The sequence below is a fragment of the Coregonus clupeaformis genome, chromosome 5, assembly GCF_020615455.1.
Source record: "Coregonus clupeaformis isolate EN_2021a chromosome 5, ASM2061545v1, whole genome shotgun sequence".
Classification (NCBI taxonomy): Eukaryota; Metazoa; Chordata; class Actinopteri; order Salmoniformes; family Salmonidae; genus Coregonus; species Coregonus clupeaformis.
This window is the reverse complement of record NC_059196.1, coordinates 7,836,619-7,864,293: the sequence shown is the minus strand read 5'-3', so window position 1 is coordinate 7,864,293 and position 27,675 is coordinate 7,836,619. Positions and strand designations below refer to the sequence as shown.

The 27,675-nt window shown below is 44.2% G+C and overlaps 1 protein-coding gene across 9 annotated transcripts in view; it reads left to right on the top strand.

Moving 5' to 3' along the window:
• The window catches only part of LOC121561264 (dedicator of cytokinesis protein 10-like), a 179,543-nt gene that overhangs the window by 47,402 nt on the left and 104,466 nt on the right, over nt 1-27,675 (top strand). For 7 of the 9 annotated variants that reach the window (XM_045212198.1, XM_045212238.1, XM_045212231.1 and 4 more), the window contains exons 2-4: nt 12,738-12,857; nt 14,225-14,314; nt 17,212-17,294. In XM_045212198.1, the coding sequence (XP_045068133.1) occupies nt 12,738-12,857; nt 14,225-14,314; nt 17,212-17,294 (293 nt within the window). Of the gene's footprint in view, nt 1-8,218; nt 8,433-12,737; nt 12,858-14,224; nt 14,315-17,211; nt 17,295-27,675 lie in introns of those variants that run through there. The other 2 variants (XM_045212215.1, XM_045212206.1) reach the window with 2 other exon arrangements.

The following is a 27,675-nucleotide window of genomic DNA, read 5'->3' as shown; positions in this document are numbered from 1 at the left end:
TGAGGGAAGGAGGTTGTTGGCCAAGATCTCGCGATACATGGCCCCATCCATCCTCCCCTCAATACGGTGCAGTCGTCCTGTCCCCTTTGCAGAAAAGCATCCCCAAAGAATGATGTTTCCACCTCCATGCTTCACGGTTGGGATGGTGTTCTTGGGGTTGTACTCATCCTTCTTCTTCCTCCAAACACGGCGAGTGGAGTTTAGACCAAAAAGCTCTATTTTTTGTCTCATCAGACCACATGACCTTCTCCCATTCCTCCTCTGGATCATCCAGATGGTCATTGGCAAACTTCAGACGGGCCTGGACATGCGCTGACTTGAGCAGGGGGACCTTGCGTGCGCTGCAGGATTTTAATCCTTGACGGCGTAGCGTGTTATTAATGGTTTTCTTTTAGACTGGTCCCAGCTCTCTTCAGGTCATTGACCAAGTCCTGCCGCGTAGTTCTGGGCTGATCCCTCACCTTCCTCATGATCATTGATGCCCCACGAGGTGAGATCTTGCATGGAGCCCCAGACCAAGGGTGATTGACCGTCATCTTGAACTTCTTCCATTTTCTAATAATTGCGCCAACAGTTGTTGCCTTCTCACCAAGCTGCTTGCCTATTGCCCTGTAGCCCATCCCAGCCTTGTGTAGGTCTACAATTTTATCCCTGATGTCCTTACACAGCTCTCTGGTCTTGGCCATTGTGGAGAGGTTGGAGTCTGTTTGAATGAGTGTGTGGACAGGTGTCTTTTATACAGGTAACGAGTTCAAACAGGTGCAGTTAATACAGGTAATGAGTGGAGAACAGGAGGGCTTCTTAAAAAAGAACTAACAGGTCTGTGAGAGCCGGAATTCTTACTGGTTGGTAGGTGATCAAATACTTATGTAATGGAATAAAATGCAAATTAATAACTTAAAAATCATACAATGTGATTTTCTGGATATTTGTTTTAGATTCCGTCTCTCACAGTTGATAAAAATTACAGACCTCTACATGCTTTGTAAGTAGGAAAACCTGCAAAATCGGCAGTGTATCAAATACTTGTTCTCCCCACTGTATATGTATGTGTGTGTGTATGTGTATATATATATATATATATATATATATATATATATACTGCTCAAGAAAATTAAGGGAACACTAAAATAACACATTCTAGATCTGAATGAATGAAATAATCTTATTAAATACTTTTTTCTTTATATAGTTGAATGTGCTGACAACAAAATCACACAAAAATGATCAATGGAAATCAAATGTATCAACCCATGGAGGTCTGGATTTGGAGTCACCCTCAAAATTAAAGTGGAAAACCACACTACAGGCTGATCCAACTTTGATGTAATGTCCTTAAAACAAGTCAAAATGAGGCTCAGTAGTGCGTGTGGCCTCCACGTGCCTGTATGACCTCCCTACAATGCCTTGGCATGCTCCTGATAAGGTGGCGGATGGTCTCCTGAGGGACTCCTCCCAGACCTGGACTAAAGCATCTGCCAACTCCTGGACAGTCTGTGGTGCAACGTGGCGTTGGTGGATGGAGCGAGACATGATGTCCCAGATGTGCTCAATTGGATTCAGGTCTGGGGAACGGGCGGGCCAGTCCATAGCATCAATGCCTTCCTCTTGCAGGAACTGCTGACACACTCCAGCCACATGAGGTCTTGCATTTGGAGGAATCCAGGGCCAACCGCACCAGCATATGGTCTCACAAGGGGTCTGAGGATCTCATCTCGGTACCTAATGGCAGTCAGGCTACCTCTGGCGAGCACATGGAGGGCTGTGCGGCCCCCCAAAGAAATGCCACCCCACACCATGACTGACCCACCGCCAAACCGGTCATGCTGGAGGATGTTGCAGGCAGCAGAACGTTCTCCACGGCGTCTCCAGACTTTGTCACGTCTGTCACATGTGCTCAGTGTGAACCTGCTTTCATCTGTGAAGAGCACAGGGCGCCAGTGGCGAATTTACCAATCTTGGTGTTCTCTGGCAAATGCCAAACGTCCTGCACGGTGTTGGGCTGTAAGCACAACCCCCACCTGTGGACGTCGGGCCCTCATACCACCCTCATGGAGTCTGTTTCTGACCGTTTGAGCAGACACATGCACATTTGTGGCCTGCTGGAGGTCATTTTGCAGGGCTCTGGTAGTGCTCCTCCTGCTCCTCCTTGCACAAAGGCGGAGGTAGCAGTCCTGCTGCTGGGTTGTTGCCCTCCCTACGGCCTCCTCCACGTCTCCTGATGTACTGGCCTGTCTCCTGGTAGCGCCTCCATGCTCTGGACACTACGCTAACAGACACAGCAAACCTTCTTGCCACAGCTCGCATTGATGTGCCATCCTGGATGAGCTGCACTACCTGAGCCACTTGTATGGGTTGTAGACTCCGTCTCATGCTACCACTAGAGTGAAAGTACCGCCAGCATTCAAAAGTGACCAAAACATCAGCCAGGAAGCATAGGAACTGAGAAGTGGTCTGTGGTCACCACCTGCAAAACCAGTCCTTTATTGGGGGTGTCTTGCTAATTGCCTATAATTTCCACCTGTTGTCTATTCCATTTGCACAACAGCATGTGAAATGTATTGTCAATCAGTGTTGCTTCCTAAGTGGACAGTTTGATTTCACAGAAGTGTGATTGACTTGGAGTTACATTGTGTTGTTTAAGTGTTCCCTTAATTTTTTTGAGCAGTGTGTGTATATATATATGCGAGGGGGTCAAAATGATCACAAGAACGGTGAGCAAAAATCCCAGAACCACACGGGGGGACCTAGTGAATGACCTGCAGAGAGCTGGGAACAAAGTAACAAAGCCTACCATCAGTAACCCACTACGCCGCCAGGGACTCAAACCTGCAGTGCCAGACGTGTCCCCCTGCTTAAGCCAGTACATGTCCAGGCCCGTCTGAAGTTTGCTAGAGTGCATTTGGATGATCCAGAAGAGGATTGGGAGAATGTCATATGGTCAGATGAAACCAAAATAGAACTTTTTGGTAAAAACTCAACTAGTCGTGTTTGGAGGACAAAGAATGCTGAGTTGCATCCAAAGAACACCATACCTACTGTGAAGCATGGGGGTGGAAACAACATGCTTTGGGGCTGTTTTTCTGCAAAGGGACCAGGACGACTGATCCGTGTAAAGGAAAGAATGAATGGGGCCATGTATCGTGAGATTTTGAGTGAAAACCTCCTTCCATCAGCAAGGGCATTGAAGAGGAAACGTGGCTGGGTCTTTCAGCATGACAATGATCCCAAACACACCGCCCGGGCAATGAAGGAGTGGCTTCGTAAGAAGCATTTCAAGGTCCTGGAGTGGCCTAGCCAGTCTCCAGATCTCAACCCCATAGAAAATCTTTGGAGGGAGTTGAAAGTCTGTGTTGCCCAGCGACAGCCCCAAAACATCACTGCTCTAGAGGAGATCTGCATGGAGGAATGGGCCAAAATACCAGCAACAGTGTGTGAAAACCTTGTGAAGACTTACAGAAAACGTTTGACCTGTGTCATTGCCAACAAAGGGTATATAAGAAAGTATTGAGAAACTTTTTGTTATTGACCAAATACTTATTTTCCACCATAATTTGCAAATAAATTCATTACAAATCCTACAATGTGATTTTCTGGATTTTCTTTCCTCATTTTGTCTGTCATAGTTGATGTGTACCTATGATAAAATTACAGGCCTCTCTCATCTTTTTAAGTGGGAGAACTTGCACAATTGGTGGCTGACTAAATACTTTTTTTCCCCACTGTATATATGTCTTTCTCTCTCTATATGTCTCTCTATATATATGTCTCTCTCTATATATATGTCTCTCTCTATATATATGTCTCTCTCTCTGTCTCTCTCTCTCTTTCTCCCTCTCTTGTTCACACCCCTGTTTGATACGCAGTCGCTGCTAATTCTAAGGCCTGCACTCATTCTATTTTCATCCTGCACAGCTGCAGTTTACTGACAGAATCAGCACAGGGGTGGTTGGAGAGAACGAGAGAAAAGAGGGAGAAAGGGGCTGTTTGGTGGGATATGGAAGTGAGTGAGGGTGGGTGGAGGGGAAAGAGGGAGGGATGGAAGCAGCCCAGACAGCTGAGGCGGAATACGAGGGGGGAATGAGGGAGGAAAGGAAGGAGAGATAGAGGGGTGGTTGGATGTTTGATGGGCTGCAGGTGATTTAGCAGCTCTTTAAAGGACTTCATGGGCTGGTGTGTATCAGAGCCTGTTGATGATACACATTGATTGAGATTTTCTAAATATTTAGCAATTATGGAACTCAAAATAGTTTGAAATAAGGAGGATGAATTGTACTACTACTACTAGTAGTATGACTACTACTACTACTACTACTGATAGCATTACTACGATATGGGATCAATCAATGTGTCTTCGCTTACTGGAAGTTTAGAGGTATCAACCATTCATCGTACATTTGTGTGTGTGTGTGTGTGTGTGACACTGTTTCCCTGATCTGCCTGAGAAAAGTGGTCTGTGGTCTAACTGTAGCTAAGTGAATGAGAGGAGGGGGCTAGCTAGAGAGAAGACAGAGGGACATAACATATTGAGTGTGACACTCACTGTGTGTTTTCAGATATCACTGTACTCTCTCTCACTCTCTCCATTAGATACAAGTTAGGTCCATCTGTATAGGGTCGTTCTAAATGAATTCAATCAATTTATGACCTTACCCTTTTTGATTTGAACAAAACTTTCCATACATTTTTGCCCATGGCAAAAGTGGTCAGAAAGTGACTTTTTGGACATGAATGCCAAAAGATTTAGGAGAAAGAGATGCTCAAAGTTGACCCATTTTGCAAACCCCACCCTACCATGAGACAGCCATGTTTTTATCACTGAAAAACATAAACGGTTGAGTTCGTTATCATTTGAAAGCTTACAAACAGGGTTGTGAAACTAATTTAGAATTTCTTGAAAAAATGTTCTAAAAACATTTTCTTTCTCACATACACTACATAACCAAAAGTATGTGGACACGTGCTCGTCAAACATCTCATTCCAAAATCATATTAATACGGAGTTGGTGCGGGGACAGCCACAAGAGCATTAGTGAGTTTGGGCACTGATGTTGGGCAATTAGGCCTGGCTCGTAGTCGGAGTTCCAATTTATCCCAAAGGTATTTGATGGGGTTGAGGTCAGGGCTCTGTGCAAGCCAGTCAAGTTCTTCCACACCGATCTTGACAAACCATTTCTGTATGGACCTTGCTTTGTGCGCGGGGGCATTGTCATGCTGAAACAGGAAAGGGACTTCCCCAAACTGTTGCCACAAAGTTGGAAGCACAGAATCATCTAGAATGTCATTGTATGCTGTAGCGTTAAGATTTCCCTTCACTGGAAGTAAGGGGCCTAGCCCAAACCATGAAATACAGCCCCAGACCAAAGTTTCCTTTTGTATAACTTGTAGAAAATGCACTTTATGACACTGTCATGAAGCATTATGACCATTCTGTGTCACTTTACTTGGACTAAGAAAATACACTTTATGACACTGTCAAGAAGCATTATGACCACTTTCATGCCCTATTGTCAGTTATCAGTTAAAAAGAGGGTGTCTTGTCCTTCTCCTGCATTAAGTCTGCTCCTGCATTAATCAAAGTAATCAGCAACAGAGCATTGGGGTAGGTGCATGTCTGACATCAATGTGTGCGCAATTACAATGATAATTTAATATGGTACATTTAAAAAAGAAAATCTATAATATAAACATACTGTTGACACGTAGGCTATGGTGTAATGGAATGTTTTGCCTTGTGTGGTACGCTTTGTGGATTTTGACACTATAATGTAGGTGCCATAACCAGCTATAACATGACTAATGTGGTAGGTTTTGTGAGTTTTTATACACTCTTATGTACAGTAGGTGTCATAACCAACCATAAAATAATGCAATATATATCACAACAGGTCTATAAAAGACAAAGCCCCGGGGCCTATGATTTCTTCATCTGGCCCTGGGAATAGGGTGCTATTTAGGACGCAACCCTTGTCTCCTCTCTCTCATTCAGTGTCTGTCAAAGACTCTTCCTGTGACCCCTCTGTATCATTCTCCTCATGTGTTGGTTTGCGTGTCAAACTCATGCTGCGTTACAGCTTTAAACTCTTCTGCCATAGTGGTGTATTTCTGGTGCTTTTCCCTGGTGTTGCATTGACCACCAATCGATTGCATTTTCTCCTCTTTTTAAATGATCAATAACATACAAAGATTTTACAGTAGCTAATGTAATCAGGTTAACAGCACTCAGACAGGTTGCTTCCCAAATGGCACCCTATTCCTTATGTAGTGCACACATTTTGACACAGCCCTATGAGCCCTGGTCAAAAGTACAGTAGTGCAGTATGTAGGGAATAGGATGCCGTTTGGGACATGGGGGGGGGGCGTTCGTGCTTGTATATATGTATGTATGCTAAATAACTAAAATGTAAACGTGTGTCCTTGCGTGCACCTATTGGCCTTTGTTTATAAATGCCCCCCTTTTCTGGAGAATAAAGGAAGTTGTAGTTCACACACCGGATACGCACACATATACAGTGGGGAGAACAAGTATTTGATACACTGCCGATTTTGCAGGTTTTCCTACTTACAAAGCATGTAGAGGTCTGTAATTTTTATCATAGGTACACTTCAACTATGAGAGACAGAATCTAAAACAAAAATCCAGAAAATCACATTGTATGATTTTTAAGTAATTAATTTGCATTTTTTTGCATGACATAAGTATTTGATACATCAGAAAAGCAGAACTTAATATTTGGTACAGAAACCTTTGTTTGCAATTACAGAGATCATACGTTTCCTGTAGGTCTTGACCAGGTTTGCACACACTGCAGCCGGGATTTTGGCCCACTCCTCCATACAGACCTTCTCCAGATCCTTCAGGTTTTGGGGCTGTCGCTGGGCAATACGGACTTTCAGCTTCCTCCAAAGATGTTCTATTGGGTTCAGGTCTGGAGACTGGCTAGGCCACTCCAGGACCTTGAGATGCTTCTTACGGATCCACTCCTTAGTTGCCCTGGCTGTGTGTTTCGGGTCATTGTCATGCTGGAAGACCCAGCCACGACCCATCTTCAATGCTCTTACTGAGGGAAGGAGGTTGTTGGCCAAGATCTTGCGATACATGGCCCCATCCATCCTCCCCTCAATACGGTGCAGTCGTCCTGTCCCCTTTGCAGAAAAGCATCCCCAAAGAATGATGTTTCCACCACCATGCTTCACGGTTGGGATGGTATTCTTGGGGTTGTACTCTTGCATGGAGCCCCGGACCGAGGGTGATTGACTGTCATCTTGAAATTCTTCCATTTTCTAATAATTGCGCCAACAGGTGTTGCCTTCTCACCAAGCTGCTTGCCTTTTGTCCTGTAGCCCATCCCAGGTAATGAGTGGAGAACAGGAGGGCTTCTTAAAGAAAAACTAACAGGTCTGTGAGAGCCGGAATTCTTACTGGTTGGTAGGTGATCAAATACTTATGTCATGCAATAAAATGCAAATTAATTACTTAAAAATCATACAATGTGATTTTCTGGATTTTTGTTTTAGATTCCGTCTCTCACAGTTGAAGTGTACCTATGATAAAAATTACAGACATCTACATGCTTTGTTAGTAGGAAAACCTGCCAAATCGGCAGTGTATCAAATACTTGTTCTCCCCACTGTAGGTTGTGTGTGTGTGTGGTTGCATGCATGTTCGTGAAAAGAGAGTGAGCGGGTGTGGCATTGATTACAACCATGGAGACAAAGGGAGATATAAACCGAGAGTGTGTCATAGTGGCAGTTAATAAGAATTCAGTTGTGTGATGTAGCAGGGAGATGTGGTCACTTTAGTCAAGACCAATGTGTACGCAGTATCAGTATTATCAAGCAGTACTTCCCCTACTAAGTTTGCCCTGTAATGTTACTATGGCTACTGTATCTAATAATAATAATAATAATAATACTGATGCTATAATGAATGCCATTTATCAGATGTTTTTATACAAAGTGACTTACCGTAGTGCGTGCATACAGTACATTTTCCATATGGACGGCCCCAGCGGGAATCCATCCCCAAAATGTGGTGAGAGTACGAACAGAGAGAGAGAGAGGTCTACAGAGAGAAACAGAAAGAGAGAGAGGTTTGGTGGTTGGACTTTTTGTTGTCAGTTTCCCCTGCTGCACCTCCTCTGTCACTGTGTTACATCAACCCTCTACTTCCTCCTTGGGACACCACGCGCTCCGACAGGTCTCACACACCAATCAATGGACCTTCTGCTTCTGCCTGCTGGAACACAAGTCCTCTCTGTGTCCCCGTGTCAGTGTGCTTGTCATCGGTATCTGTGTCCGTGTCATCGGTATCCATGAGCAGTAGTCTCCTGTTTTGAATCAGGATGAGCTTCAGGAGTAAGATCACCTTCCGAAGGAAGAACAGGGATAAGAGCAGGCGTGTGCGGAACGATTTCAACCGCCTGAGCGTTGTATGTATACCATCTCTCTTTATCTATCTCTCGCTTTAGTGCAGTGCCGTATCTGGGTGTTTTTTTTATTGCTCTGGGCTTCCCGTTCCTCTCTTGCACCTGTCGATCTGGGGTGAAGTTCCCCTTAGGTACAGATCTAGGATCAGCTTCCCCTTCCCCAGTCCTAACCTTAATCGTTAGTGGATGAAAGGCAAAACTGACCCAATATCAGTCTCTAGGGGCAACTTCACTCTACACTGCACCTGTCCGTCAACATGAGGCCAACCGACATGGCACAGGTTGGAGTTGGACATTGCTAGCCTTTGCCTAATACTAGTTAGCCAATGACTCTCTGTTTGACTATCTGATTGGTGTGTTGATATCTGTAACTGACAGAGACTCAAACAGTATTTCTCCCTATGTGTATCAGAGTTTTTAACCAGTGGAGTGGCCATGTACAATCAGATATGTGATCTATATGTTCACAACATTTCAACTGGAGATATGAGGTTGTCAGCAGGGGACTTTAATACTTCAATATGTAGGTCCAATTGTACAATTGCTCTGCAACATCCTAACTATATTGTTGTCTGGTGGAATATAGGCACCAAACGTGTAGGTGTCATGTACAGTACCAGTCAAAAGTTTGGACACACCTACTCATTCCAGGTTTTATTTTTATTTTACTATTTTCTACAATGTAGAATAATAGTGAAGACATCAACACTATGAAATAACACATATGGAATCATGTAGTAACCAAAAAAGTGTTAAACAAATCAAAATATATTTTATATTTGAGATTCTTAAAATAGCCACCCTTTGCCTTGATGACAGCTTTGCACACTCTTGGCATTCTCTCAACCAGCTTCACCTGGAATGCTTTTCCAACAGTCTTGAATGAATTCCCACATATGCTGAGCACTTGTTGGCAGCTTTTTCTTCGCTCTGTGGTCCGACTCATCCCAAACCATCTCAATTGGGTTGAGGTCGGAGGATTGTTGAGGTCAGGTCATCTGATGCAGCACTCCATCATTCTCCTTCTTGGTAAAATAGCCCTTACACAGCCTGGAGGTGTGTTGGGTCATTGTCCTGTTGAAAAACGAATGATAGTCCCACTAAGCCCAAACCAGATGGGTTGGCGTATCGCTACAGAATGCTGTGGTAGCCATGCTGGTTAAGTGTGCCTTGAATTCTAAAAAGATCACAGACAGTGTCACCAGCAAAGCACCCCCACACCATAACACCTCCTCCTCCATGCTTTACGGTGGTTAGTACACATGCAGAGATCATCCGTTCACCCACACCGCGTCTCTCACAAAGACACGGCTGTTGGAACCAAAAATCGCAAATTTGGACTACGTCACACAAATCTCCAATTTGGACTCCAGACCAAAATACAAATTTCCACTAATCTAATGTCCATTGCTCGTGTTTCTTGGCCCAAGCAAGTCTCTTCTTATTATTGGTGTCCTTTAGTAGTGGTTCCTTTGCAGCAAATCGACCATGAAGGCCTGATTCACACAGTCTCCTCTGAACAGTTGATGTTGAGATGTGTCTGTTACTTGAACTATTTGGGCTACAATTTCTGAGGCTGGTAACTCTCTAATGAACTTATCCTCTGCAGCAGAGGTAACTCTGGGTCTTCCATTCCTGTGGCGGTCCTCATGAGAGCCAGTTTCATCATAGTGCTTGATGGTTTTTTATGACTGCACTTGAAGAAACATTCAAAGTTCTAAAAATGTTCTGCATTGACTGACCTTCATGTCTTATAGTAATGATGGACTGTTGTTTCTCTTTGCTTATTTGAGCTGTTCTTGCCATGATATGGGCTATCTTCTGTATACCCCCCCCCCCCCCCCCACCCCCACCTTGTCACAACACAACGCATTAAGAAGGAAATAAATTCCACAAATTAACTTTTAAAAAGGCACACCTGTTAATTGAAATGCATTCCAGGTGACTACCTCATGAAGCTGGTTGAGAGAATGCCAAGAGTGTGCAAAGCTGTCATCAAGGCAAAGGGTGGCTATTTGAAGAATCTCAAATATATAATGTATTTTGATTTGTTTAACACTTTGTTGGTTACTACATGATTCCATATGTGTTATTTCATGGTTTTGATGTCTTCACTATTATTCTACAATGTAGAAAATAGTAAAAATAAAGAACAACCCTTCAATGAGTAGGTGTGTCCAAACGTTTGACTGGTGGTGTAGCTGTGTTACTGAACCCATAGTACTTCAGGTGTCAGAGAAGGTGACGCTAAGCCTCTGGTCAGGTCAAGGGTCAAAACTGAATGGACTAAACCCACAGCGTTGCTCAGTAGGGTGATCAAGTGATTTGGCAACAGTGTGAATGAATGCTGAATGTAAAATACTATTGTTCATTCATGTGTTTCTCTGCCCCTCCCCCGGTCTGTCTGTATGGTAAGAACCCTACTGACTGGAACCACAAAAATTAATTAAAATTTGTTTTATGTTCATTTGGAAATCTCGGCCGTAGACCACCTTCAGGCATATGACATTAAATATATATTTTTGTGGGTTTTATTTATTGTATTGAGATAGGACATTGAAGAGGGCTAGAGGAGACAGGAAAGGTAGGAGAGATTGCGAGGCAGATTCGAACCCCATGCCGACTGGTAGCTTTGGCTAAACGTGTGTGCCAGGGCGGGTACGCAGCACTAACCGCTGGACCACTGTCTACAGGGCACTCAGGCAAAATATATTGTCTTGGTAGACATTTCTGTGAGGTTGACAAATGAAACTGTCCTCAGTAGTCATTCTCTCTTACAGTCGGGTACAGTTCATACAAACAAATGGTTTAGTTTTTTACAGTGGAATCACAACAAGATCCTTCCTCACAACAAGGATTGTTATGATTCTGGGTCTTTCAGTCTTTCATTTTTTGTAACATTCTTTGTCATGTTTTTATGTCTCACTGACTGCTTGGTTTCTACCTCTTTCCCTTGTGTGTGAGGGGTGTATTCTGTCAGAGTTGTATTCACTAGGAACCAAACAGGCTGAAATGGGAAGGGACCTAGCTGAACTTGTCCAATAAGAAACCCTTTTTCCTTTTCAAAACATTTTGCTACAGTGTGCAATAATGAATACACCCCTGGTCTAACTGAACAGGGGCTTGTGGTCGGAACTCAGGAGAAAACCCCCCGCAATGGCCGTGTGAACAGAGAACACAGGTCATCAGTTTTCCACTTCTCCGACCACAGTTTGTGTTAGCAGTGATGAAGAAGACATACTGCTTTCCTTTGAGGACCGAAATAGCCTCGTCTCATCATGTGCAGTCCGTTTCGCTTTCTGTGAAACGCTCTGTCTGGATGGGTTTGTCGAGACCATGTGCTGTGCAGATGTGTAGCCTAACCCTTAACTTAAAACGTATTGTAAACTTCTGCCTTTGTGATATATATCAGTCTACGGTCATTACAGAACTCGAATCTCTGATGTAATCCTTTGCACCAGAATCTAAAAATAATAGGAGGTGACATTCAGCCTATCATTAAATATGTTTTCTGAGCTGTTATGATCACTGCTAATGCGATATACTCTCCATCTGTCAGTAAAACAGTTCGACAGGTTTGGTTTGGCACATGACATTACCACTTCATCCTGTATTTTACTTCTCTCTTTCCCGCCCCTCTAGACTGGGGCCGCATCCCAAATGGCACTCTATTCCCTATGTAGTGCACTAGTTTTGGCCAGGGTCCATAGGGAATGGGGTGCCATTTGGGACGTAGCCTTGATGTTTATGTAGCTGATCCAATGGCGACAGAGTAAACACAGGAAGTGAGGTGGTAGCTAGTTTTTCATGCCTTGCAAAAAAATGATTTATGCCCATCCAGTGAAAGATAAACAGATATTCTGAGGTTTAGACTATTTGCTTAGCCACACCATTTGGCTGGCTGACTGCTGAGTGTTGTTGGGTATCAGTGCAGTTCAGAGTGGTTTATAAGTCATGATTATTGAACAGTATAGAGGCTAATTGTACTTGGTGATTGCATAGTTGTTTGTGTCTGTCTGCCTCTCTCTGTGTGTTACAGCAGGATAAGTCCTAGATGTAGAAGACTTTCTGTGTGACTTAATAGTTGAATATGTTGGATATCCCATGGTGTGACTGTTACAGTAGTCATCATGTGTATGGCGCGATTTTGATAATGAGTGTGTTCCGTGTGTGTGTGTGTGTGTCTGGACTGGGATTTGAATCCTGCGTCACTATCTCATCTGTGTTTCCCCAAGTAGTACCCAAGTGTTTATTTCACTGCCATATGGGATAAGTCAAGTAAAATGTGTGTGTGTGTGTGTGTTCCAGCAGGAGAAGCCCAAGCTGATAGACCCTCTGGACTATGAGGCTGTGATCTGTGACCTGGGAGATGAGCTGAAGGAAGACCCCCTCAGAGAGCTGCTCCTCTTCCCCGACAATGACTTCACGGTGGGTACGAGCGTGTCTGTGTGTGTGTTTGAAGGGGGGGGTGCATATGTGTATGTGTGACTGTGTCTGGCTCATGCCAGCCATACCAATGTTTTACAACAAGACGGAAGGACAGAAAGACACACACACACTCATTTTGCATTCTGAACACCTCATTCCCCCCAGTGCTTCTGCTCCACCAATGTAAAATAATAATAATATGCCATTTAGCAGACGCTTTTATCCAAAGCGACTTACAGTCATGCGTGCATACATTTTTGTGTATGGGTGGTCCCGGGGATCGAACCCACTACCTTGGCGTTACAAGCGCCGTGCTCTACCAGCTGAGCTACAGAGGACCGCTGTTTGCTCATTAGTGACTTAATTAGCGCGCTAGTGTGACTCCTTAAGACTGCCACTTCATGTTAACTGGTTTTAATTGGTTTTAGGGAAATGACTTGGCCTTCGATCCCTGAGTTGATGTTTAAATGCATGACTCTGCTACTGTGACACACACACACACACACACAGGCCCGGCAACCTAACAGTCCTGTTTTGTTTGCTGTGTCTCCATAGCTCAACCTAATAGAACTCCAATTCAGTTGCTAATAGACCAACCTAATTCACTTCCAAAACCTAATAAAGTTTTGGAACGTCTTTTGGAACGATTTTAAACAGCTGACTGCAGACACAGTAAATCAGAACCAAACATTGATCAGAGAGGGCGGGAACTTGGCTGTTCTCAGTGGCTACTTCCCAATTGGCACCCTATTCCCTATATAGTGCACTACTTTTGACTAGAGTCCTATGGGCCCTGGTCAAAAGTAGTGCACTACATAGGGAGCCATTTGGGACACAAGCAGTATTGCTTGTGAGAGCAGTATTTCTCCAACTTTCAATCTTTCCTTCTAGGTATGGATGATTTATTTGAGCCCTTTATTTGAGCCATTTGCTATTTCTGACCTCAATATTTCCGAATGAATTATGATGGCACCGGAGCGCTTGGTCAGATGTTATTCATCAAGTGCTGACACACTGGAATAGGGCTCAGTGATCTGACTGCACATCGTGGTGGCAAAGACTGTATCCTTAGATTTCATATGTCCCTTCAAGCATTTTCATATTCAGACCTGCACATATATCCTATCCCACTCTGCATATGTCAGCTTTTACCTAATCTCAGTAATCCAAAACCAGATGTCGCGTGAACTTTGGCCTCTGGCCAGCTACTGAATTTGGTTCTAGGGGAAGAGGTTGAGAAGTCAAGTCCACACCCCCTCCACCCAGACAGTCTTTCACAAGAGATTCGCTTTTACCTGACATCAAACTGTCCCTCCCCCTCTGATGGTTCCTCCCCATCTGATTTCTCCTCCCCCTCTGTCCCCCAGGTGTCCACAGTGCCTCTGGAGAGACGAACACTGCAGTCCACCGTGCCCCAGGGGGCCGAGCTCCAGGCCGAGTGTCTGCTGGTCAGACAGGTGAGTGTGTGTTTTTGTGTGTGTGTGAGAAAGAGAGAGTGCGCCATGCTTAGCTGACTCCACATTAAGTCTGGCAGGCAGGCAGCTTGGCGTGGTGTGGTGGTTGTGCGGGTAAGGGTCTGGACTATATGCTGTTGTTTACATTAAACATATTCTCAACACAGAGGTCAACATCAACATCATGAGCTCATAAGGCAGTGACATAAGGAACACAGATGTGTTCTGTTCCTCCAGGAGCTGTGTGTGTTTCTGTGTGCCAGCGAGTGTGTGTGTGCGTGTGAGAGAGTGAAGGAGAGTTTCTCTGGCTAGCTATATGAGTGAAAGTGCAAGCCTTCAGAGAGAGAGAGAGAAGAAGAAGAAGAGAGAGAGTTCCATAGCTTCCTGGGCCTTGACCCACTTCAGTCCTTATGTACGGAATACATATGAGAATGTTCCTAACATGTATTCCGTACCCATGCCTTGGAGTTACTGCTCCTCTTCTGAACCAGAGGGAAAGAGAAGTACAATTGTGCAGCTTGCTGCCGGATCATGTTTCTCTCTGTGGGAATCAACAGCATCGGGAGGGGGGGGGAACCCCAGCCGTGTTGTTGGAGCTGTGTGGCTGAGCTGACTGGACTGCTGCTTCCAATGAGCTCATCTATGGAGCTGAATCATCTGAGGCTGGTGAGGGAGGGAGGGAGAGAGGGAGGGAGAGAGGGAGGGAGAGAGGGAGGGAGAGAGGGAGGGAGAGAGGGAGGGAGAGAGGGAGAGAGAGAGAGAGAGAGAGAGAGAGAGAGAGAATCCACTGCAGCCGGTTGTTTTGCAGGGGCTCTGCTCTGCTCAGCTTAGTTGGGCTGGCTTGCAAAGACACTAAGGGATGTGGTGGGGACTGGGAGGCAGTGAGGTTGCAGCCTAGTGCATGGTCTGCGTCCCAAGTGCCACCCTATTCCCTTTATAGTGCTCGCCCTATTTCCCATTGGGCTCTGGTCAAAAGTAGTGCTCTATATAGGAAATAGGGTGTTATTTGGGATGCACCCTGGGCCTGTGTGAGAGCAAGGCTGTGTTTCACAAACATTACTTTATCCATCTAAAGTAGTTGAAAAGTTATGTCTGTGAGTGATATAGACATTTCCCCTCAGTTGACTGTTGTGTTGGATTTGATACAGTGTCTCCTTAGTTATGATAGCTACACAGCCATGACTGCAACCTTTTAAAACGTTTGAACCATTTCAGATATTTTTGAGGAACCCTAGAAATGCAAATGATGACGACCAGTTAATTTCCCCTATTGGATGGTGAGTTGAAGAGGTGGATCTGATAAGCCTATACTGTGGCTGTGACCCAAACGGCACCCCATTCCCTTTATAGTGCAATCATTTGGGGTGGTACCCTATGGGCCCTAGTCAAAAGCAGTGCACATTTGGGACACAACCAGACTGCGTGTGCAGGTGTGCCTGTTTTCATGCTCTAATGGTGACAAGTAATGTTTGATGGTGAGGCAGAAGTGAAAGACTTGCAGCACTCTCTGGCTAGGAAGAAGTGATCAAATTAGCCACCCAATGTCTCATTCACATCCTACTGTAGCAGCCTCGCTGCATACGAAAACACACCAGACACAACACCGTCACAGCTTACTGAAGATGGGGTGTGTGTGAGAGTCCATAGAGAGAGAGAGAGAGAGAGAGACACAGAGTGAGATAGAGCTGAATGAAAGAGAATGGCTATTTAAGTATGTCCTCCCAGACATGTGTTATTGCCTTGTGGAAGTAAATATGTGTAGAGTGTCTTTAATAATAAATGTGATGATTGCCAGTGGAGCTGTGTTTAAGTGATAGACAATGATACCACCACTCAGACAGAAATAAGATGAGAATCCACAAAACAACAGAGAAAACATACTGCTGAGAGAAGAGAAAGAGAGGGTGAGAGTGCATGCGTGCGTGAGGGTCTGTGTGTGTGTGTTTACGAGTGAGAGAGATTGCGCTTGTGCGCAACTGAGCTCGTGTATTCTCTCTGTGAGAGACACAGAGAAGAGAGGGAGAGAAAGTAAGTCTGTAACTCAAGCCCGTGGGACAGAATGTTAATTCAATTCTTCTTATGGTTTGATTACTCTAATCATGGATTCAATCTTGTAAATCTGTAAGCTTGTGGGGCTCTAAGACAACTTGTGTGAAGCAAGCTAGGGCTGCAGAGTCCTCTACAACATTAAGGGTGTGTCCCAAATGGCACCCTTTTCCCTATGGGCCCTGGTCAAAAGTAGTGCACTATGTAGGGAATAGGGTGCAATTTGGGACGTAGGCATCATGTTGTAGAGGGAGGCAGACTCTGCAGCCCTAGCTTGCATCACACTGGGTTGTATGAGGCCTGCTACTCATGTAAAACAAAGCTGTACATTGCCTGTACATTACCATTACTGTACCTTGGATCTACTTATTTCAATGGAGAGAGATTTGTGTGTGTGTGTGTGAGAGAGAGACTACTGTCTGATAGACATCTGTAGAGCTGTATAAGAACCACATTGTGACAGAGAGGGGATTTCAAACATCAACTACCCATGCCAAGACACACACACATCTCTATTTTTGTTGATTGAGGACCTCTTTGCTGAGGAATGTGATTGATTGTTTTTCACGAAAAATATATATTTTTTACATTCTCTTTATATTTTTATTTTCTGGTATGTTTCCTATATGTCATTTGTTGTGTAGTTGTAAGATGCAGGGCTCCCTTGCAAAAGAGACCATGGTCTCAATGGTACTCCCTGTTAAAATTAAGGTAAAATAAATACATTAAATAAAACACACAAACACAGTCATATATACAGACAGAATCAACTGTCTGTTATTCACCTGCACTAGGCATTAACAGAACATCTCTCCCCTCCTCTTCCTCTTCCTCTTTCTCCTCCTCTATTCCAGGCCTGCGAGTACTACAACTCCCAACTACACGTGGTCCATTACAAATATGAGGAGTACGCAGGAGATTACCGGCTACTTCCCAGGTACAGAACAGGCTATGAAAGAGTTGCAAAATTCCGGCAACTTTCCCAGGTTTTCCAGAAATGTTGTGAAAGTTACCAGAATTTTACAACCCTTGTCTATGATTACACTTATGTACAGAGCAGTGTGTGTACATATTGTCATTGTTCTGCATAAGAAAAATACAGTACTTCGCCACTTCATGTACTTCTAAGTGTTATGAGTATTGAGTTAGTCAGGGCCCACTCCAGGGCTTAACTGTTTTGACATGGCGTCTTTGTCAGGAACGCATGCCAGACTTTCCAAAAGCGTACTTCACATAAACACTAGGAAAGACGCAGCTGAAAACCACAGCTAGGCCTGAAGATCCATGGACTGTGTTCCTAATGGAAACCTATTCCCTATGTAGTGCACTACTTTTGACCAGAGTTCACTAAATAGGGAATAGGGTCCCATTTGAGATGCAGCCTCAGTGGTCTGCGGTTACATAAAATGCCTCTCGAAAAATAGCTCTCTGTGATGTCAACAATGGGAACAAAAAACAAAATCGTGGACGTCGGTGGGCTGTGTTGTTGTGTGGCAGGCTGTCCAGCTGCGGGGATGTCAGGGCTGTGCATCGGTTACTCAACCCCGGGGAGACCAACCATCAGAGCAGGGCCTCTTTGACCTCTGACCCCTATCCAGACCACTGTAATGTTCTCCATGTCTCCCATGGGTTGGTTATGTTGGAGTCCTCTAGTTCAGTTCACGTGACCTTTCTGAGTTTGTTGAACTTCAAATCAACATCATATACTGTACATCAACTCTAAAACTGATCCATAGTCTACTTTTGATACTGTGTAGTTAACATCAATAGATATCAAGAGACTGAATGTACATGCTCCTATAGAGGTTATATCCACATGATGAGTTTTCTCTCTGAATCAGTTCCTCTGTCTTTCCCTGGACACAGAGTTAGCAGCGGATCTAGGATCAGTTTGGGAGCTACCACTAGCCTTTGTGAGATACCCTGGACACACAGTTAGCAGCAGATCTAGGATCAGTTTGGGCTCCTCATACGATATGTCTGTGATCCAGTTGACAGATTGACAGCCCAGTTCACTCTGAGCTAGTCGTCTTCACAAGCTGTGTCTCTCCAGAGATCACATAGAAGAGCCTCGAAGTCTGGCATGATGCAAGGCTATTCTAACTGAGGTCCAAACACAGGGGTGTCCCTGAAGATTGCCATTATTATTTGTAAGCCTGTTGGAAACACTTTTAAAAAGATGGCATGTATTATTTTTGCTGGGACTAGTTCCAGTGCTGGGTCTGCTATCCTTATAAAAGAGGGAAGCCTTTCTGTCTCCAGCTCAGAGCACACACACAAACACAGGGTGGCTCATGAACGCGCTGGAGCGAGGGCAACCCTTTGTTGTGTCCTTTTCGGGAGGAGATGGAGAGGACTCGGCCACACATAAGTCAGGGCTCAGCTCAGACACCCAGCCATAGATATAGAAAAGAGAGAACACCTATCTTTGCTATGATGATCACTCCAAGGGGCAATCTGCTGTTTACCAAAACTGAACTGAATATTGCCACTTTAACCGATTTTAAAATGGAGAAATCCCTCAATGGCGTTACCCATACTATAATAAGCTTTTTAGCCAGTCTGCCCTCTATCCAACTCAATGCACCCAGCACCTCTACAGTAAAGCTTACCGTATGCTTCCCAGTCAAAAGAGTTCACGCATATATTAGACAACATTTTTGACATTTGTTCATTTTGGTGTTCGGCAGCGTTCAGCAGTGTTTTTTCCGTCTGTTCGAGCAAATTTTTTTCTTTATTGAGGCTTGTCGAAGTTCGGTAGCCAAAGTTTACGCCCCTTCGTCGGTGATTGGTCAAAAGCAGAGATTCTTCAATGAAGTGTTTGTTGTCATTCAACGACAGACGACTAGTTTTCATACACATTTCACTTGAGAAATACTGCACCAAACATCTTAGTTACATCTGCGCGACCATGACTTCCTCGGCAAAAACGTCAAAATTAATTACAGATTTCTTGACTTATCTTAGATTAATTCTGACTATTTTGAGGAAGTGTACTTGTTGCTATGGCGTCTCAAGAGGGACAAACAGTAATATTGCTGCTTTTTTCTAGTTTTCACGCAAAGGTATTTTAAGGGAGTATGCAAGCGCAGACGTTCACGTCGCCTAGCTGAGTTTTGCTAGGAGCAAACGGAACCTATGTATGCGTACGCCTTCAGGGGAGTGAGAGAGCCAAAGGTTTCTACAGTGGGGAGAACAAGTATTTGATACACTGCCGATTTTGCAGGTTTTCCTACTTACAAAGCATGTAGAGGTCTGTAATTCTGGGGAGGATGGATGGGGCCATGTATCGCGAGATCTTGGCCAACAACCTCCTTCCCTCAGTAAGAGCATAGGTACACTTCAACTGTGAGAGACGGAATCTAAAACAAAAATCCAGAAAATCACATTGTATGATTTTTAAGTAATTAATTTGCATTTTATTGCATGACATAAGTATTTGATCACCTACCAACCAGTAAGAATACTGGCTCTCACAGACCTGTTAGTTTTTCTTTAAGAAGCCCTCCTGTTCTCCACTCATTACCTATATTAACTGCACCTGTTTGAACTCGTTACCTGTATAAAAGACACCTGTCCACACATTCAATCAAACAGACTCCAACCTCTCCACAATGGCCAAGACCCGAGAGCTGTGTAAGGACATCAGGGATAAAATTGTAGACCTGCACAAGGCTGGGATGGGCTACAGGACAATAGGCAAGCAGCTTGGTGAGAAGGCAACAACTGTTGGCGCAATTATTAGAAAATGGAAGAAGTTCAAGATGACGGTCAATCATCCTCGGTCTGGGGCTCCATGCAAGATCTCACCTCGTGGGGCATCAATGATCATGAGGAAGGTGAGGGATCAGCACAGAACTACACGGCAGGACCTGATCAATGACCTGAAGAGAGCTGGGACCACAGTCTCAAAGAAAACCATTAGTAACACACTACGCTGTCATGGATTAAAATCCTGCAGCGCACGCATGCCTGCTCAAGCCAGCGCATGTCCAGGCCCGTCTGAAGTTTGCCAATGACCATCTGGATGATCCAGAGGAGGAATGGGAGAAGGTCATGTGGTCTGATGAGCTAAAAATAGAGCTTTTTGGTCTAAACTCCACTCACCGTGTTTGGAGGAAGAAGAAGGATGAGTACAACCCCAAGAACACCATCCCAACCATGAAGCATGGAGGTGGAAACATCATTCTTTGGGGATGCTTTTCTGAAAAGGGGACAGGACGACTGCACCGTATTGAGGGGAGGATGGATGGGGCCATGTATCGCGAGATCTTGGCCAACAACCTCCTTCCCTCAGTAAGAGCATTGAAGATGGGTCGTGGCTGGGTCTTCCAGCATGACAACGACCCGAAACACACAGCCAGGGCAACTAAGGAGTGGCTCCGTAAGAAGCATCTCAAGGTCCTGGAGAAGCCTAGCCAGTCTCCAGACCTGAACCCAATAGAAAATCTTTGGAGGGAGCTGAAAGTCTGTATTGCCCAGCGACAGCCCCGAAACCTGAAGGATCTGAAAAGGTCTGTATGGAGGAGTGGGCCAAAATCCCTGCTGCAGTGTGTGCAAACCTGGTCAAGACCTACAGGAAACGTATAATCTCTGTAATTGCAAACAAAGGTTTCTGTACCAAATATTAAGTTCTGCTTTTCTGATGTATCAAATACTTATGGCATGCAATAAAATGCAAATTAATTACTTAAAAATCATACAATGTGATTTTCTTGATTTTTGTTTTAGATTCCGCCTCTCACAGTTGAAGTGTACCTATGATAAAAATTACAGACCTCTACATGCTTTGTAAGTAGGAAAACCTGCAAAATCGGCAGTGTATCAAATACTTGTTCTCCCCACTGTATCTCTGTCTTGTAATCGTGAGTTAGTACCTAGGCGATCTTATAACTTATACACAGAGCCAGGAGTTTTTCCTGACAATGTGACCTGGTCAGAAAAAACTCTGGGCTCGAGTTAGCCCATGCCTGTGTAGTTAAACAGGCCCTACTACTACTACAATATACTGCTGGACTGTTATGTTGCTATCACAATACAGGTATCAACAGTAGAGTTGAGGTTGAATGTCATTACGGAAGTCTAGTACATCTACGATATGATGATAGGGGACATAGAGAGAGGACATCCTCCTTGTCTGCGTCCCATATGGCACCCTATTCCCTACCTGCATAGTGCTCTACTTTTGACCAGAGCCCTATGAGCCCTGTTCAAAAGTAGTGCACTATGTAGTAGGTAATAGGGTGCCATTTGGGACGCAGCCCTTCTCTCTTTCTGCCTGGAGGCTTTTAAGTGTAGTCTTCTCCCCTCTTGACATCCCTAATGGAAGCCCCCCCCCGACTGTCTGTGAGGAGGAGAGAAGGAGGGGAGCGGAAGGGAGAGGGAGGGAGAGAGAAGTGGGGAAGGCAGAATGAGGTGAGTAGAAGAGAGGAGGGTGGGGAGCAGAGCATGTGAGCGGAGTTGAGCGGTTGGAAATCCCGCTCATCGCTCACGGAACGGTGCTTGTGCACCGCTCCGGCGCTCCATGTCCTTTCCAACAGCTCCGCTACAAACCGCTCAGCGCTCACAGGAAAAAAAAGCTGACGCTCCAAATTCGCTCCATTCATTAAAATCACAATTTAACACCAATCTATTTTTGTGATTACCTGGACCTACCATTTGGTTTTTAAGTATTGAAACCAAACCATATGGATTTGAATTAAAAGTATTTGAATGAACATGAAAAGGTGAATGTAAGAAGCGCACATAATTTCAAATAGTCTACATGTCATATTAAACAGCATATACAGCAGGGGCGGTGTGTTCAATAGGGCGATATGGGCGACGCACTGCCAAACGGGAAAAGGAAGGGATTTTTTTCTAATCAATTATATCACGGCAACAGTAGTTATCAGTGTTGTAATCTAGACGTCTGATCTGCCACAGTGCCACTAAATGTCCAATCAGGCTAAAGTCGTGCTTCAAATGCCCCCCCCTTTTGGGGCGATTTCAGTCAGGTTGAAAATCGCCCAGAAGTCTATCATAGACTCCCATGTAAAATCTATTTTTTTCAAATATCAGAGCTTTCAATACAATCTCTATGGGTTTCTGAGGGCTTGCACTTACGCGCTTTCGTCATACGTAACATAACCATGAACGTAACTAAGAAAAGAGCGGGTAGCAGCATCAATCAATTCACTACTACTATCAAAATGGCTAGGCTTCAGTGCAACTCGACTGTGTCTTTGAAAGAAGTTCATTTTTGTCGGCGAACAAATGAAGATAAATTGGCAACGAAACAATTAGGACCTCCCAGACCAAATTTAATAATTCAACAGGTTTCTACTAAAGGGGGGAAGTCCTACACCCGAGGATTTTCCAAAAATTGGTACGAACGAAAAACCTGGCTAGCAGGCTGCGATGTAGCTAATGCAGTCTTCTGCTACCCCCTGCTTACTCTTTCACCCTGAAGGCGGCACGGCAGACAGCACCGCTTGGACAGCGACTGGTGTGTAACGGACATGCACCATCTTTCAGGAAAGATTAAGAAACATGAGCTGTCAAAGACCCACATGGATAGCTGTTTGAGATTGTCTTCTTTGGGGAGAGTGAACATTCCCACTCAACTGGATGAGGGATACAGGCTAGCTGTCCGCCGCCACAACGATGAGGTTAGTGTTGATAATCACAAGTTTACTGGAGAACTGAAACTGACAAGGCTGACAAGATAGGACCCCTTTTGTCCATTGTTATTGGATAGGAACAGAACTTATAACCAGCTCCTGACCTAAATAGATCTTAGCACAACATTTTACTCAACATATCATATTCCATATTCACTATAACAAATATATTTACTACGACATTAGCAAGAACCGCCACATCCTCAGCCGGCTAATCCAGTGTGTGAAGTTTTGCGGAGTGTTTGAGTTAGCTTTGCGAGGCAAAGATGAAACTGAGGGCTCCACCAACCCTGGTAAGCCAACACTTTTGAGATCAGTCAATAAATGCTTCTGGTATTGACTTATATGCTGCCCCTGTCTTCATGTTGTTGCTGGACATATCTTTTTTAAAATGTGTGTAGGTCACCTAAATCATCAGAAAAATTGCCCCCCCTGAGAATTTTTTCAGGAGCCGCCACTGATATACAGTGCATTCGGAAAGTATTCAGACCCCTTCCCCCTTCCCTTTTTCCACATTTTGTTACGTTACAGCCTTATTCTAAAATGGATTACATATTTTTTTCCCCCCTCATCAATCTACACACAATACCCTATGATGACAAAGCGAAAACAGGTTTTTGGAAATATTTGCGAATGTATTAAAAATAGAAAACTGATTTACATAGGAATTCAGACCCTTTGCTATGAGACGAAATTGAGCTCAGGTGCATCCTGTTTACATTGATCATCCTTGAGATGTTTCTACAACTTGATTGGAGTCCACCTGTGGTAAAATAAATTGATTGGACATGATTTGGAAAGGCACACACCTGTCTATATAAGGTCCCACAGTTGACAGTGCATGTCATAGCAAAAACCAAGCCATGATGTGGAAGGAATTGTCTGTAGAGCTCCGAGACAGGATTGTGTCGAGGCACAGATCTGGGGAAGGGTACCAAAACATTTCTGCAGCATTGAAGGTCCCCAAGAACACTGTGGAGTTTGGAACTACCAAGACTCTTCCTAGAGCTGGCCGCTCAGCCAAACTGAGCAATCGGGGGAGAAGGGCCTTGGTCAGGGAGGTGACCAAGAACCCGACGGTCACTCTGACAGAGCTCCAGAGTTCCTCTGTGGAGATGGGAGAACCTTCCAGAAGGACAACCATCTCTGCAGCACTCCAACAATCAGGCCTTTATGGTAGAGTGGCCAGACGGAAGCCACTCCTCAGTAAAAGGCACATGACAGCCCGCTTGGAGTTTGCCAAAAGGCATCTAAAGGACTCTCAGACCATGAGAAACAAGATTTTCTGGTTTGATGAAACCAAGATTGAACTCTTTGGCCTGAATGCCGCCAAGCGTCACGTCTGGAGCCGCCAAGCGTCAAACCTGGCACCATCCCTACGGTGACGCGTGGTGGCAGCATCATGCTGTGGGGATGTTTTTCAGCTGCAGGGACTGGGAGACTAGTCAAGATCGAGGGAAAGATGAACGGAGCAAAGTACAGAGAGATCCTTGATGAAAATCTTCAACTGCATACAATTTCATTTTTGTCTTAATATATTGACTTGAAGTACAGCTTAATATAAAGATAATTTACATTTTGAAACATGTTGCTAAAGTGGCGTTATTGGAATGTCGACACACGCTAAAAACGTATTCAAGCCTAACACACGGTATTCACAGAAGGCCACATCGACTAGCAAACAAACAGCAAGTCCTCCCGAATCCCCCCACCAAGACATGGATTAACACGTAAACCCAGAGAAATCTGTAAATCTGAAGGATCTATTTGAGCGAATGGGAAAGATGAACACGATTTTGTTGGAAGTTGCATCCGATGTCTCCACGATAAAAACAACAACTACCGAGCTAAAGGAAAAAGTTGATGCGATACAAGAGAGGATGGAGTGGGCAGAGGGATGGATTTCGACAGTGGAGGATGCCATCTCCCGTCTGGAGAAGGGTAATGAGAATCACGAGAAAAAGCTGGATATGTTGTGGAATCGTGTCGACTTGAGAACAGAAGTAGGAGAAATACGGTGAGATTGGTTAATCTGAAAGAGGGGAGTGAGGCTGGCGGTGGACTAACCTTGTGTATGCAGCAAATCATTACAGAAGGATTTGGTTTGATGACAGGCACAAATTCGAAATTGAACGAACCCATCGCAGTTTAACCATGCCTGACGAGAATAGGCCCCCAAGAACAGTCCTCATCTGCTTCCTACGATCTACAGTCCGGGACAAGGTACTTAAAGTGACGAAAAAAAAGGGTGGCGTTCAGTGGGAAGGCCGCCGGCTGTCTTTCTTCCCGGACCTGTCCAAGGAACTGGCAATGAAGAGGAAGAAGTTTGCAACGGCGAAGAAACAACTACACGAGAAGAACGTCAGGCACACACTGGCATTCCCAGCGACCTTGCTCTTTACTTGGAAGGGAAAGAAAAAGATTTTCAAGGACAACGTGGAGGCAGAGAGATTCTTGCTAGAGCAAGGTGTTTAGTCTAGATAAAGAAGACGAGACAAGGTAAAATTCAAGTTGCCGTTTACTATACAATTGAAGGTAGCCTATGTGTTTGCGGGACTCTGGGGAGTGTTGCGAATTTAGCCTTTCAAGCGCCTCACGGACCATAAGGAATTTTGAGTTAAGACTGCATGTTATCTTCTGCAGCATCAAAGACAGTTCTGTGATGATTGGCTCATCGAGAAGCAACATTACGTACCTAGTTGCTTTGTTTTATTTTGGGATTGGTTTTCTACATTTATTTACACTGGAGCATATATTGTGAAATGTTATATAATTATGTTCATTAGAGTTTGTTAAATGGGACACTTCACGCTCACAGGCTATAACTAATCAGCGCAAATATGGCTAATGGTTATGTAAACATAATCTCTTGGAATATAAATGGTTGTGGTAACCAAGTGAAGAGGAAAAAGATTTTGACATATTTAAAAACAGGCGGATATTGTGTTCATACAGGAATCACATTTAACAGATACAGATGCACTGAAATTTAGAGGAGGCAGGGTTGCAGAAGTTTATCATAGCTCATTTAATTCTAAACAAAATGGGTTGATTATTCTGATAAGCAAAATACTTAATTTTGTAATGTTGAAGCAACATTCTGATGAGTTTGGCAGGCTTATCTGCATTGAGGCTCTTATAAATGGGATTAAGGTAGTGTTACGAAACATACAGTGGGGAAAAAAAGTATTTAGTCAGCCACCAATTGTGCAAGTTCTCCCACTTAAAAAGATGAGAGAGAGGCCTGTAATTTTCATCATAGGTACACGTCAACTATGACAGACAAAATGAGGAAAAAAATTCCAGAAAATCACATTGTAGGATTTTTTATGAATTTATTTGCAAATTATGGTGGAAAATAAGTATTTGGTCACCTACAAACAAGCAAAATTTCTGGCTCTCACAGACCTGTAACTTCTTCTTTAAGAGGCTCCTCTGTCCTCCACTCGTTACCTGTATTAATGGCACCTGTTTGAACTTGTTATCAGTATAAAAGACACCTGTCCACAACCTCAAACAGTCACACTCCAAACTCCACTATGGTCAAGACCAAAGAGCTGTCAAAGGACACCAGAAACAAAATTGTAGACCTGCACCAGGCTGGGAAGACTGAATCTGCAATAGGTAAGCAGCTTGGTTTGAAGAAATCAACTGTGGGAGCAATTATTAGGAAATGGAAGACATACAAGACCACTGATAATCTCTCGATCTGGGGCTCCACGCAAGATCTCACCCCGTGGGGTCAAAATGATCACAAGAACGGTGAGCAAAAATCCCAGAAACACACGGGGGGACCTAGTGAATGACCTGCAGAGAGTTGGGAACAAAGTAACAAAGCCTACCATCAGTAACCCACTACGCCGCCAGGGACTCAAACCTGCAGTGCCAGATGTGTCCCCCTGCTTAAGCCAGTACATGTCCAGGCCCGTCTGAAGTTTGCTAGAGTGCATTTGGATGATCCAGAAGAGGATTGGGAGAATGTCATATGGTCAGATGAAACCAAAATATAACTTTTTGGTAAAAACTCAACTAGTCGTGTTTGGAGGACAAAGAATGCTGAGTTGCATCCAAAGAACACCATACCTACTGTGAAGCATGGGGGTGGAAACATCATGCTTTGGGGCTGTTTTTCTGCAAAGGGACCAGGACGACTGATCTGTGTAAAGGAAAGAATGAATGGGGCCATGTATCGTGAGATTTTGAGTGAAAACCTCCTTCCATCAGCAAGGGCATTGAAGATGAAACGTGGCTGGGTCTTTCAGCATGACAATGATCCCAAACACACCGCCCGGGCAACGAAGGAGTGGCTTCGTAAGAAGCATTTCAAGGTCCTGGAGTGGCCTAGCCAGTCTCCAGATCTCAACCCCATAGAAAATCTTTGGAGGGAGTTGAAAGTCTCTGTTGCCCAGCAACAGCCCCAAAACATCACTGCTCTAGAGGAGATCTGCATGGAGGAATGGGCCAAAATACCAGCAACAGTGTGTGAAAACCTTGTGAAGACTTACAGAAAACGTTTGACCTGTGTCATTGCCAACAAAGGGTATATAACAAAGTATTGAGAAACTTTTGTTATTGACCAAATACTTATTTTCCACCATAATTTGCAAATAAATTCATTACAAATCCTACAATGTGATTTTCTGGATTTTTTTTCCT